General features: G+C 50.7%; 3 protein-coding genes across 3 annotated transcripts; all 3 read right to left on the bottom strand.

The window, feature by feature from the left end:
• Positions 1–95: 95 nt before the first annotated feature.
• AFUA_7G04620 (uncharacterized protein) lies at positions 96–1334 on the bottom strand (the record flags this gene model as incomplete). The annotated part of the gene is made up of 1 exon (XM_743955.1): positions 96–1334. One exon carries the CDS (start codon positions 1332–1334, stop codon positions 96–98), a length of 1239 nt encoding a protein of 412 aa, XP_749048.1.
• A 458-nt stretch (positions 1335–1792) lies between these two features.
• Positions 1793–3280, bottom strand: AFUA_7G04610 (Ulp1 protease family protein; the record flags this gene model as incomplete). The annotated part of the gene is made up of 6 exons (XM_743956.1): positions 1793–1847; positions 2254–2805; positions 2855–2874; positions 2926–2975; positions 3115–3142; positions 3224–3280. The coding sequence occupies 6 exons, from the start codon at positions 3278–3280 to the stop codon at positions 1793–1795; spliced, it is 762 nt and encodes a 253-aa protein (XP_749049.1).
• Positions 3281–3901: 621 nt separating this feature from the next.
• AFUA_7G04600 (putative Rho guanyl nucleotide exchange factor) lies at positions 3902–11329 on the bottom strand. The gene is made up of 3 exons (XM_743957.2): positions 10327–11329; positions 5550–10198; positions 3902–5488 (listed from the first exon to the last, which is right to left on the bottom strand). The coding sequence occupies exons 2-3, from the start codon at positions 10188–10190 to the stop codon at positions 4307–4309; spliced, it is 5823 nt and encodes a 1940-aa protein (XP_749050.1). The 5' UTR covers positions 10191–10198; positions 10327–11329; the 3' UTR covers positions 3902–4306.
• Positions 11330–12766: the final 1437 nt, after the last annotated feature.

Raw genomic sequence — 12766 nt, 5'->3', positions numbered from 1 at the left:
GCGGTGTCACAGTGGAAATGTTATCTCGAGAAACCAGCCATCCTCATCAGACCCCCACAGGTTGAGCAGAAGTAGTGGAAGTGGCCCGGTAGCCGCTAGACACTACGTTTGTGCACGTGCCTCGACTTGACGATCCAGCGGGATACAGGCCGTACCGTAACATCTCCGAAACGAACGCGCTTCGCTGGCTTATCCTTGCGGAGCCGGTCGGCTGGCGGGTTCGAGCGTCGCGTACGTACCGGATCTGCTGGTGGAATAGCCGTATTTCGGGTGCTGTTGGTCGGGGCCGGGCGCCGAGACGTCAGGTGTCCCTCGCAGGATCGGTTGGGGAGTCGTGCCTGATGCTTGGCTCGGAATTGCTCGATGGCGGCGGAAGTAGTGGCATGAATTAAAGCACGTTCTTTTTGCTCAGCGATCATCTCGTCGATCCAACGGCGCCGCTCAGCCTGGGCGATGTGAAGGTTGGAGATGCGGTCAAAGACCGAAGAAGCGGAGGGACAGACTCGCTCTGAGCTAGGGACAGGACGAGTGATAGGACGAGTGGTGTCGATAGAAGAAGCAAAGGGACGGACTCGATCTGATCTAGTGACAGGACGAGCTACGTTGACAGGAAGAACGGAGGGACGAACTCTATTCGCGCGAGTGACAGGATGAGTGGCGTCAAGGGGAGGAGCGGAAGGTGTCGACTGTTTTCGTGCTCTGACACGGGCGACAACTTCATCGAAGGCAGCGAATTTCGAAAGAGTGGCGCGGCGGTTGGCAGAACTAGCGGCTGCTTCTTCGGCGAGAATGCGGATGCGCTCGGCGAAACGGGTGGGTCTGGTAGTCGGATCAAGAGAAGTGGAAGATTGTTCGACCCGGGTTTGGGTTCTAGGGTCAAATCGCAGTCTCTCTGGGAGACCATAGCGGGAACGAAGGGCTTGAGATCGGAGTCGAGCTCTCTCCATAATGGAATGGACGACGTCAAGGGGTCCGTCCTGTTGAGCAGCTCCTCGACTCTGCGAAGGAAGGCTGCGGGTGAGAGTGGCACCTGTCCCAGTGCGAGCTGGAACAGGTGCACGAACAAAGCGAGTAGAAGGAGCCGGAAGGGAAGGTGCGGAACGTGCAGGAGCAGGAGCAGGGGCAGTTGCAGAAGCACGGGAAGACCGAGTGGAAAGATATGTACCTCTACGTACCTCGGCGAAAGAAGAGGCGCCAGCTGAACGGATGGGCGAACAGTCTGACACGAAAGACTTGCAAGGAACCGTCAGGGTCCGGCGATGCTTGAAGCCGGAGAAGGAAGAGGGGAGGGAGGAAGGGGAGAGGTTGTACCCAAGCTTGCTGAGACGAGACATTGCGAACAACGTCCGTCAAAACAAATTGGTCAAGAGCGGGAAAAAGGAAAAGCGGGAGCAAGAAAAGGTGGTAGCAGTAGCAGGAGCAGGAGCAGTAAACGCAGAAACACGATATGAAGTTGAGACGAACGCAGAGCGTGAGATCACGATACTAACATCAAACGACCATATGGTGTTGAGGAGAGAAGAGGGAAAAGACGAGGGGGGGGGGGGGATGCAGCGTTTTATAGGATCGGTTTTGAGTGCCAGAGAGTAGTAGAGGAAGGAGCTCAAGAGGAAGTCGAGGAGGAAAGAACAGCGCTGATAGAGCGCGCGAGGAAGCAACGAAGGCAATGACGGCAGGAGGCAGGCGCATATCGACAGCCATGACAATGGAGGGACGACATTCAATTGCACGTTAGATAGATCGATTGACATAGGATGGCATGGGAAAACATAGATGATCAGGGAGTCCAGCATCATGTATCCAACCAACGGAAGTTTGTAAGTGAATCTGCAAAGATGTGGACGTAGCTAACGGTCATATCCGGCTCATTAGTCCTCTGTAGCCTAGGAAGGTGTGAGGCGTTAAGAAGCAGGCAGGAGCAGGAGAAAATTGTCTAAATTTAAGAATTTGAGAGAACCAAAGGTATCGTCCATTCAAAGCACTGTAATAGTTGGTAAAGTCATATCATCGTATGCATGCAGAGTAATAAACACCACTTCTCAGCCCCCTTGAGTTGACTTATACCTGCGCCTGTTCTCCGGTGCGCCCTCACTACTCAAGGGGTTGGGCAACATGCCCGCGTTACTGCTGACTCTAGCATCATTCGATCCGAGGAGGACTCGATGACTTCTTCCCCATAGGACTCAGACTTGAACTGTTCCCCATTAGTACGGGCCGCCATCTTCAGGAAGACGGAGGAGGTGAGTTACTTACGACCGACGCCTCTCGCCTTCTTTTCGAAAACCTTCGATAATCTTGGCAATCTCTTTCCTACCAGCACGAGCATCAACCTTCCTCCCACCCAAACTCATGCTGACTTTCTCGTTTGCATTGGCCGTTAACAGCCGTTTCAGAAGAAGGTGCCGCATACTCAGGCATACAAAGACGCCGCAGTCGCTGCCATTTTCCTGTACAGGGGAATCCTCCAGATGAATAAACCGTATTGGCCGGTTGAGAAGCGTGCCAAATTTCTGCGTCACGGCTCTTGCCTCCCAGTAGTTCCCCGGAGGCAGAGAATCATAGTGGAATGCCACGCCATCAACAATGGATATCAGCAGAAGGGACCAGTGCGAGCCACCCTCAGCTTCAGTCACGTTCCGGCAATCGTTGATGGGAAGAAAGACATGCGTTGTACGAGAGAAGTCGGGTAAGGCCTCACGCAATGAGAGAGGATTCGGCGTCTGTAATAGCATGAAAGACATGCTGGGACGAAGAAGCACAATATTTGACGTCTTATACTGAACGAGAAATTCCCTCTCCAGATATCTGGATTCATCAGTTCTCCGACAGCCATCACAACACTTGCCTGACTTACTCCTCCCAGAAAGAAATAATCTGCGAGCAAGTTAGTTACCGCATGCATTCTACGGCCACTATGCAACCCACATTATCCGTAAGCCAGTCATTCTTGAGAGTCTGCATGTCCTCTCTCGTCACTGCAATTTATCAGGTCATCCAGTCCCGCTGATATAAATCCGGGGGATACCGTACACCGTATATCATAGTCTATCAACTCCAGCCCTAGTCAGATCCACTTCGCCCTAAGCAAGAATGGCAAAGGGGAACACCACTCACAACTAAGATACGCATCCTCCGGGTTCAACTGTCAAAGTTCAGCACATCTCCAGATCAGATATTTCCGGTGTGCCGCCGAATGCCTCACGCGGTAGGTTGCCCTACTTACAGTATCACCAAACCTCCTCATCTTCTTGTGCAGCTTCCCTAAGCCCCCGTCCCGCATTGTGTCCGGCTCCTGCACGCAATCCTCCGAGCTTAAGAAACACCAATCCGTGGCAGCGCGAATAGAATCCAACTTCGGCGATACGGGAACGGGGTGGAATTTCGTGTGAACCGATCAAAAACAGCGCTCGTATCGATCTAATGGCACCTATCAAATGTGAAATACACAAATCCAAATATAAATAACTTCTCGTTCAGTCCGCCGGTTCTGTAAGACAAGCACCAACTGAACAAGCACGCAGCGGAAATCGGAGTTTCCTTTCAAGAATGGGGCTCGTACGACCTTGCGGGGGTGGGGAAGATGGGAAACGGGACCGGCGCAGGGGAATCGTTGACGAAAAGGCTTCTGTTATAGTCGTGTCCACAATTGGCTGAAAACTTGGAAGCAGAAGTTAGGCTTGATGGAAGTCACTCACGGAGCCCCTTCGCCCCCAAGCTCCTCATCGTCGGCAGGAAGATTCCAGCTTGCTCCTTGGGGCGATCTATGAGCCACTTCAAGGTGCCACGATGCAAGACGTCACTTGAGGCTGGTTCTGCAAGTGGCTGGTGTTTCACGTGATCTCACCGTGGCTCGCTCTATGTGTGGTGAGATAAGGCCTGCTGACTAGTGACTACAGATTAAAGTAATATAGACATTCGAATTTAATGCATTCGTCGCTCAATCAGGGGTATCTAAATGTACATTCGCATCTTGCCCTCCGAACGGTAAGGGCAATAGTAGGAGGTCAAACAGTCGCTTCCTTTTCCAGCCGCGTAATTGCAATCAAAAGATCTTGTCCGTCATATCAGAAAATGCACGCCATAAACAGGCAATAAAAAGCAAATATGAAAGATCAGTCCAACATTGGCCCCATGCATCAAATTCATCCACCGTTGCATTTCAGTGTGATATGAATCTAAAGCGTAGATGAAAGGTCATCCGAGGCTTTGGTACTCTGACAGAAAAACAACTCAAGTATTCCGCTGCGAAGCATCATGCTAACATATAACATCATAACACGCATAACTCTACCCGCGTAGTCAACTTCTAACTGGAGAGCTTCGCAAAGTGTTTGTTCCAGATCCAACCGACCTGGTGGGTTGGATCGTCCTGGTTTATGGCAAGCCAAAGCTCACCCTTTTCAGCGATGACATCAAAAATCTCTCCGGCGACGTAAGTGAGATAAGGATAGCCGGCTTCACGCCGCGCCCGATCGATATTGAACTCATAGATACTTGCCGCAAGGAAGAGCACTGTCGGCTTCTTGGGCGTGGTGTCCTCCACAGGTGCGTCGTCCTGTGGATTGTCCGACATGGGCATAGCGGACGAGAAAAAGCCCGAATAACGACCCCCAGGAGAGGTTGGTGGATTCTCGGAGACCTCGTCGTTGTTTGATGAAGTGGCTATAACGTCGACGAGGAATGGCGAGTCAAGACTCAACCTCGGCAGGCTGGGAAAGGACTCTGACTTGGGCTGGGGGCCCGCGGACGCAGACGAGGAGTTCGTGATCTGCTGCAGAATCTGACTCCGCGGGAGTTCAGAGCTTTCTGGCGCAGCACGACCAGAGATAGCTGAATCGGCTCGGTGGCGGCCGTACGATCTCAGGGACTGAGCGTCGAGGCTTGGAGACTGGAAAATGTTGCCGCCATTACCGAAGTCGTGGGAGACTTTAGGTGATTCGCCCATGTTAGACCCTACACGGGTACTCGTGCTGTTCACAGTTGACGGCCGCCGAGGAGAACTGATGGTAGGTCCAGTCGAAGGCGTGTTGAAGTTGACAAGATTGATAGTATCAGCGAGCAACGATCCGTTGCACATACCAAGTGACAAAACCTGCGCCTCCGCCAGTGTGAAATTTGCAGACCAGTCACCGATGATCTGCTGGATATCGTCGGGAAATGGATCAATGAGATCCGCTAGTCTTCTTTGGAGTATATTGAACCACGTAGTCTGTATGTGCACAAAGTTTTTCAGGCATGCCTCCATCAATTTAGCAGTCAGAGAATAGAGCTTTGGCAATTCGTCCTTGAGGGTCTCATTGAGAGCTACGAATTGTTCGCTTTGCTCCGTCGTTTTCTTGTCGGGCTTGTCACCACGGTCCTTGATGGATTTGAATCGCGCATGGTCCATGAGACGCTTGTCTCGTTTCTTCATCACTCTCTGGGGCCCGTCGTAAAGCTTGAGCAGCGTTACCATCGGGTCAATAACACTTTTCCGGACAACGGCAAGCTGAGCATCTTGCATTAGCCTAAGCGCTCATTTCCACACGTCAAGGGTCTGCCCCACTTACATGTTCAGGCAGAGCTGTGGCCATTATTTCACGCACTGCCATCTTCAGCTCACGCCACCTGCTCTCCACATCCAAGTAGCCCGACTGAGCCACATCAACGAATCCTTCAATCGCGGTGACAAACTCGCTGAATCGATCTAACGAGCTCTGGACCTCCCGTGTGTACATCTCCGCATCACGCATCACAACTTGTAGCTGGAAGAAGCTATCCCCAAATCGCTGCGATAGGGCATCGTACTGCTTGTCTTCGAAAATATCGGAAAGGCCGACTTGTTGCCTCAATTTCTCAGTGCGACGACCAAACGCCTTTGACAGCCCAGTTCTGACATCTGATTCTTTCCTCTTGCGGCCAACTACCTGACCGACCAACTCTGCTCGTTTCTTCATTTCATTGATACGGACCGAGATGTTAGTAACCTCTTCTAGAGCATTTATCAGATATGGACGGTCCGGGTGGTCGCTTGGGGTGGAATCCAGAATCTCGCTTAGGAGTAAGGGGTACTTCAATATTCGTTGCACCGGCTTCACAAGTAGCGAGTCTAGGTCCCAAGCAGTGGTGAGATCTGAAGCCCATTCCCGACATTCTTTCAGCCAAATGGCTACTTTGGGGTTTCGTTGCAGTACTTGAAGTTTCTTGTTGGCGGCATCGTGGTTCTTCAGATAATCAGCGTACACTTTTTCCATGGGAGCAATATGAGCCAGGAAAACCTGGCCAATAAAGGTTAATCTGTCTTTCTCTGCATCAGACACTTCATCTGCGCCATTCGCAGCCTCTGAGTCTGTCCTGGATGCGTTGGTATGGTTGTTACGAGCGCTGCGTGTACTGCTCCATCGCTGAGATTTCGGCATAACATAAACGCTTCTTGCAGCCTCTTTGAGTGCATCCTGGAAGCTCATTGAAAACTGCACAATCTGATCTGAGTTACCGAATAGGATTTTGACATCTTCGGGTGACAGATCCAAGCACGAACTCGAAGTCCCTTTGTAGATATCGTCAACGACCTTCATGTCCCTTCCAAAACTGTACTCAGTATCAACCAGTTCTTTGATGACATGCTTCCGTTTCTTTAGGCGTTTTTGCTCCGGGGATGGGGAGCATTTGCGAATATCGACTCGGATCTGGTCGGCAGTCGAAGGAACCAGGGATGTTGCTGATGAGTCAAGAGTGTGGGAGGAGGGCGTAGGTTGAAGCCTCCGAAGAGAGGAGTCCTCGCTGCTTCCAGCACTTTCAACTTGGCCCAAGGGTGCGAAAGCCTGCGACGGCGCGAAACGAGAGGGTGTTTGTATTGACTGGATACTCAGTGCAGCCTCTGGCTTTTGTTGCGACTGGTTAATCGCCTCCTTGGTGACCGAATGGGTGACAGGATCAGAGCTGGTGAGCGAAATCTGTTGAATCTCCCCTGATTCGAGCTCTTGCGGTGGTTGGACTCTGATAGCGAGGCCCATGGTGTTTTGGTCCTGTTCGTGCCCGGTCCGATCTGTAGCTGATGTGTCCAAATGTGTGGTTGATATGCTATCTGCTGCAGAAATACCATTGCTATCTCGCTGTTGGGGGCCCGTTTCATCAGTAGCGGCCGCTTGCATCCAGTCTGCAATAGATGGAGAAGCATGTTCCCAATCATCTCGAAAGATTAGGCTTGCCGTATGCCCAACTTGTTCCGACAAAGGGATACCATCGGCCTTGGATATCACAACCGGGTCATCAGTCAAGCTATCCGTTCTTCCATCCGTGGGCCTCTCAAGCCGAGGTTCAGGCGACGCGCGGATTGCAGGCATCGGAAGACTATGGCCTCTGCCACGAGCCAGCTCCTCAATATATAGCCTAGATACCCTTTTCGAATCCCATCCACCAAGTCTCGCAAGGTTGGGAGCGCTAGGATGAATATAAGCGCTTCTTTCAGAAACGAGATCTGGTTTATGTTCAGTGACTGGTTCCCTATTGGCTGGAACGTATGTTGTGGGATGATGACCAGCGACAGAGGGTGTATTACTTGACGAAGCGGAACAGGACTGGGTAGTGACTTCGCCGTCCTGTGCAACTTCTTGTAGCTGGGAGAGGTCATCGTCGCTGCCATCACAATGGTCGTCCGTAGACTGTTGGTTGTGAAGGGAAGATGACCAGGAACCTATACTCCACCTGTTCAAAATCGCATGACCAACTTGGTCCGAATGCACGAAAGCATCAGAGTGTATTTGACAATCGCTGGACGCGACCGATTCTTCAGAGCATGGGGCATCACTCAGCAATACTGGAACTGATACCCTATCCTCAGTATCAGAAAAACTGTAATCCGCTTCATCACAAGACGAGGTGTCAGGACTCGATTCCCGGATCTGCATTATTTGGCTCAGTAATGTTCGGTGAGAGGCATGGAGGCTCTGTCGACTTAAACTAGCTTGCGGCTCCGGGTCAAGGGCAGTGATATTAGTTTCGACCGACACTGGTGTTTCGGCGCAAGCAGTCTGGCCGTCGGCAGCTCCCGGGGAAGAAATGCGAATCGCATGCTCTCCAGTACTTATATTCGGAAGCCCCAACGTTGGGGAATCCATTGTCATTGGATGGGCATTGGGGTCTTTTGCTGCTGTGTCGTGAACAGCGACATTGGTGTCAATCTGCAGCCGGGGTGGTTCCTGTGAACTCCCCCCGTCATCCAATGTCAAGCGTTCTTCCTCATGATCGGCCCCGGTTGAGATCTCATTCACATCAGAGTTACAGTCGGCTGGTAGAGAACGGTCGATTCCGGTGTCTCCTTGGGGGTTCTGCTCTGACCCGGTCGGCTCATCATGAGCCCGCTGGCTCTCTTGGGCTTTGGCACGAAGTTGAAGCTGTGCTGCTTCTTCCTCTTTTCTTTCATTCTCTTGCACTGTACGATTGAATGCCTGCTGGATTCTCTGCCGTCGAGTCGCAAAGTCGACGTTACCCAGCTCCGGAAGTCGACGTCCGCGCGTCCGCGAGGACCGCAAATCCTGATCGCGGTTTAGCTGTCTCTGAAGATTGGACACTGTTTCCACAACTCGAGATCGTGACGTGGTGGAATTTGTTTGCGAAACAGGCTGCCGAGGTCTCGAACTGCGCAGCGGAGGTGATTTCTTGGGAGGAGAGGCTATGTATGCTTCAAGAAGGGTGTTCCTCTCCGTTCCTCGACGGGAACCTCGGCCATAAGTCATTTCTCGCCTCCGAGGCGATGTCATCCCGATGGGTGTACGGTCATAATCTGCGACAGCAGGTGGGGATTTGGGGGACGGTTTGGGGAGTCGGCTAATGCCTTTCGGTGGCAGCGGAACTTGTACGTCGAAGCGGTTGTTAGAAAGTGGGTCGATTTTCAGTCGGGAACAGTCCTCCGCAACGGAAGCAGTATGGAGACGGGTGGACGGTATAGGTATGCGGGACTTGGAATGTGAGCTCTCCAGAGAGCCTCCCAGCCCTGGATGCAAGGGGCTCAGCACCGCCATGTGGGACTCAGGCGACTGTGCCACAACACCAACAGGCAAAACTCCAGACAGATCACTTCTAGTTCTTCGATGACTACTGCCGCCCTCGCCAGTGCTCACGGCTTCAAGAAATGGTGTCCGGCCCAGATACCATGCGGTAGGTGTCAGAGGGGTTAGCCCAGCTGAACGATCTGGATTGTCAAGGAGGGCAGGATTCGGGCTGGGAATGCTTCCCTCAGAACCTCGACGTCGCAAATGTGCCGGAATTCCCAATCCGGATCTCGGAACTCCTGTATCAACTGTGAGCAATCCACCGAACGGACGCCGAGGTAACGATGCCTCCGGAGTTTCCAAGGCACTGTTGTTGACCACGCCTGCCTGAGATGATCTCGACAGGAAATCTTCCTGGGAACGATCGATCGACTTCCACCGGGATGGCGGCTCTCTCCTTGCTTTTGGGAGGTCACGCAATTCTCGCAATTGGGACGGTGTCCTGGGTCTCACTGTGCTGTCGACGAGACCGATCGGGCTCGGAGCTCTTGAGGGTGACTTTGAGGCAGACGAAGATGTCGTTGGAAGTGGGAGCACTTGGTCAACAGTCTGATTGAACTTATTCACCAGATCCTTGAACGATGTCTGTCTTGGTCTCGCGGTCAAGGTTGCGACTTCTGCTCCATTAATTTGATTTGACCCACGACCCCTATAATATGAATCCGACACCGAACGATTTTGCGCGATACTTCCACGCGGTAGCTCCCCAGCCTTGGCCGTCAATGAAAGTGCACGCTGCGCGTAAGTAGATCGATTTTCTGTGGCGGGACCACTCTCTCCAATCATGGAGGTATCACTTGAATTCAATGCACTTTCACTTCCTTCAACCACGACGGGGGGGTGCGGGCGATAGAATTCGTCTGGGTCCGGCGATGCTCGATCTTTCTGGTTGTGGTTTTCAAATTGAACCTTTGAGGAAACGGAGGCAGGCACACAGCTTGTTAGAGAAGCTACCGCAGCCGATTGAGAAGGATACGTCTCGACCAAAGGCTCGCGGGTCAAAGAAGAAGACACTGCGACGGTTTGGGGCGTATCTAATGACCTTTCAAGAGGGGAGTGATAATATGCTCCGTTCGAGCTTGACGAGGATTGGCGGCGGAATTGATGCGGTCTGCTGTCAGGCAAGCAAGAAACGTGTTCGACATCGCTGCCGGACATCTTGCATTCTTTCGACCAACGGTCAGCGTTCGGTTATCCGGACGTTTGCATTCCGCAATTATTTTTTCCAAAAGTGAAAGCAAAATAAAAAAAGGCAGAGAAGGGAAGCAACTAATTTTCCAGTCGATATCCCTACCTTTTTTGGCCCAACGGTCGACGATTGGCGATAATCCTTCCCGTCCGAGGATATTAGTACTGCGATGTGTTGTTCAAAGCTGGTAGGTTGCGGGCAAGATCGCAGCTTGACCGGCTGGAGCTACAGAGCAGTCGTCCCGGGTGGCGCCCCAGTTCAGCGTCATATTTGAGACGAAGGATGCAAATTCCGGGCCAGCGGGGTGGTACTGAGATCCAACCCCGAGAAACAAGAGGATGACTGTTCAAATAAGAACGATGGGTAGGAGTAGGGAGAGAGCGGGAAACGAATGACGGTTGAAGTCGAAGAAAGCGGAAGAGAGCTGCAGGTTCGATGAATGAGCTAAGGACGACCAGGTTGCAATTAGGATGAAAAGACGAGCGAGTAAGACTACTGCCGATAAGTCAGATGCGGAGCTGGGGCCTGTTCTGTTTGCACGGCGTCTAGAGACGAACAGGGAAGAAAGAGTGGTGGTCACAGGCGGGCCGAGAGGGGTTGTTGAGATCCAAGTGGCAGCGCGAAAATAGATAAAAATAATAATAATAATAATAATAGAGTAGTAGGAAGTAGGTGGTAGTAGTAATAATAATAATAGAAACAAAAGGACCGAATCGACAGGGAACCTGGATGTAGGACAAGAAGAAAGCGATAAGCCATGCAGATAGTCTCAACAGATTATAATGATGATAGTATCTATTTAACAAGTCGAACTCTCATGTCGATCCTATCAGTTTGTTGGAAAACCGCGATAGATCAACCATGAAAGCAACAGTGTATTGCGTAGATTCTATATCAAGTCGTCTTTGTCTAGATGGAAAATGATGAGACGAGAAGGGAGCCAATAACTGCATGGGATTTGCTGGGGTTTTGAGCGATATGGAGGAAAGACTTTAAAAGAGTGGTCTGTAAAGCGCCTCACTTACCTACAGATCGAAACTGCTGATGCAGATTGGGGATTCGAAACGGGGTGCAGAGATCTTGTTAATATTTAGCAAGAGTAATGGGCCACTTCTTTGTGCTAAATTTCTTGAGAGATTCCTTTAGTTATTATGATTGGAATATGGATCCCACCAGAGGTCTAGTTTCTTTCGTTGGGTGTCATCTAGAGGAAACGGCCTAGTTCCTGAGATTTTCCTTTGAAAAGAGTGGTCCGCGTCTCCTTGATCCTTGGTCCTTGAAAGGAAACAAAATAGAAAATGGCATTTACTATTTCTACTCCGTACTCCGTACCTAGAAAGCTAGAAAACGATCGCGCAAACAAAGTGGGGTCACTGGATTGATACCTTGGTTCATTATTGCCAATAAATAGTTTAGGTATCAATATAGACTGGAGACATTTTCTGGATTAGTGATGAGAAACATAGACACAACAATACACTAGTATATGTATTCCACATGTGCAGCTTACACGGGTACAATGGTTATGAGCATGCTTTAATAAGACAGACAATGATATTGCTAGATTGTGATACTGAGGAGAAGTCATTTCAGATCCTGATCGATCGTCCTTGTTAGTGTTGGACTGTTTGAACTAGGCGATCCCACTAGATCATTTTGAGATACTAACGAGTAACGAATGTTGACACTGAGGCTAAGATAGATCATGGTCCGCATCTCTGACAGTTGTAAGGCCTAAAGAGTGTCAGCATTCCGTGGCATGGAGCAATGCCAGATGCTTCTGATACTAAGTCTCCTGCTCTGTGTACTGGGGAATCTGGAAGAGATTCTGACTCATCGCGTCTATAGGTAGTTACACCTATTTGCAGTACGTTGTGGATGTATCATTTTAAAGCCGTTTTGCCAGCAGGGTCCACAAATCTCGCTTGCGGGACTACTACCTAGGCACGGAGTACGTAACCTGTAACACTGTATCCTTTGATGGAAGAACTTTGCTCCTTTCTTTCTGTTCCTGGCCAACTGTGACGGAGTTGATTTCCACACAGATTTACAGGCTAAGATGGTCGTCATAGAAAAAGTAGCAAGTAGCATACCTAGTCCTAGCTTCTGGGATATCTAGTACAGAGGAACTCCAGTTTTTCGTCATGTTTACCTTAGCAATTTTACAATGGCTGATCTACGGAGTAGAGCGAGAAACTCCCTTTACTTATGAATGGGAAGACCCAACTCTGTACTCTGTACCATTATCAGGGATCAGTGATCCAGCTGGCTATTCTAGTGAATTATCATCGCACCGCCTCGCGATCTTCGAGCCGCTTAGAGCGTAGAAGCAATGATTGGTACCTGGTCACCAGCAGAAGCTTGCGCCGATTACTTTGAGAAGCCTGAGAGCCGGTGCCTCTGATCATCATGATTACTTCACTTCATTGATATAAGTTAGCCTGCATCTGCATCTGTCAACTGTCAACTGTCAACTGTCTAACCAAGCCCTTGTGTTGTCCATAGGCTGTCACGGCCTGTGAATTATTCAGATAGACCTACCTAT

This window comes from Aspergillus fumigatus, chromosome 7 (genome assembly GCF_000002655.1).
Source record: "Aspergillus fumigatus Af293 chromosome 7, whole genome shotgun sequence".
In the NCBI taxonomy this organism is placed as follows: Eukaryota; Fungi; Ascomycota; class Eurotiomycetes; order Eurotiales; family Aspergillaceae; genus Aspergillus; species Aspergillus fumigatus.
Note: the sequence above shows the minus strand (reverse complement) of the source record. Positions and strands in the feature narration are given on the sequence as shown.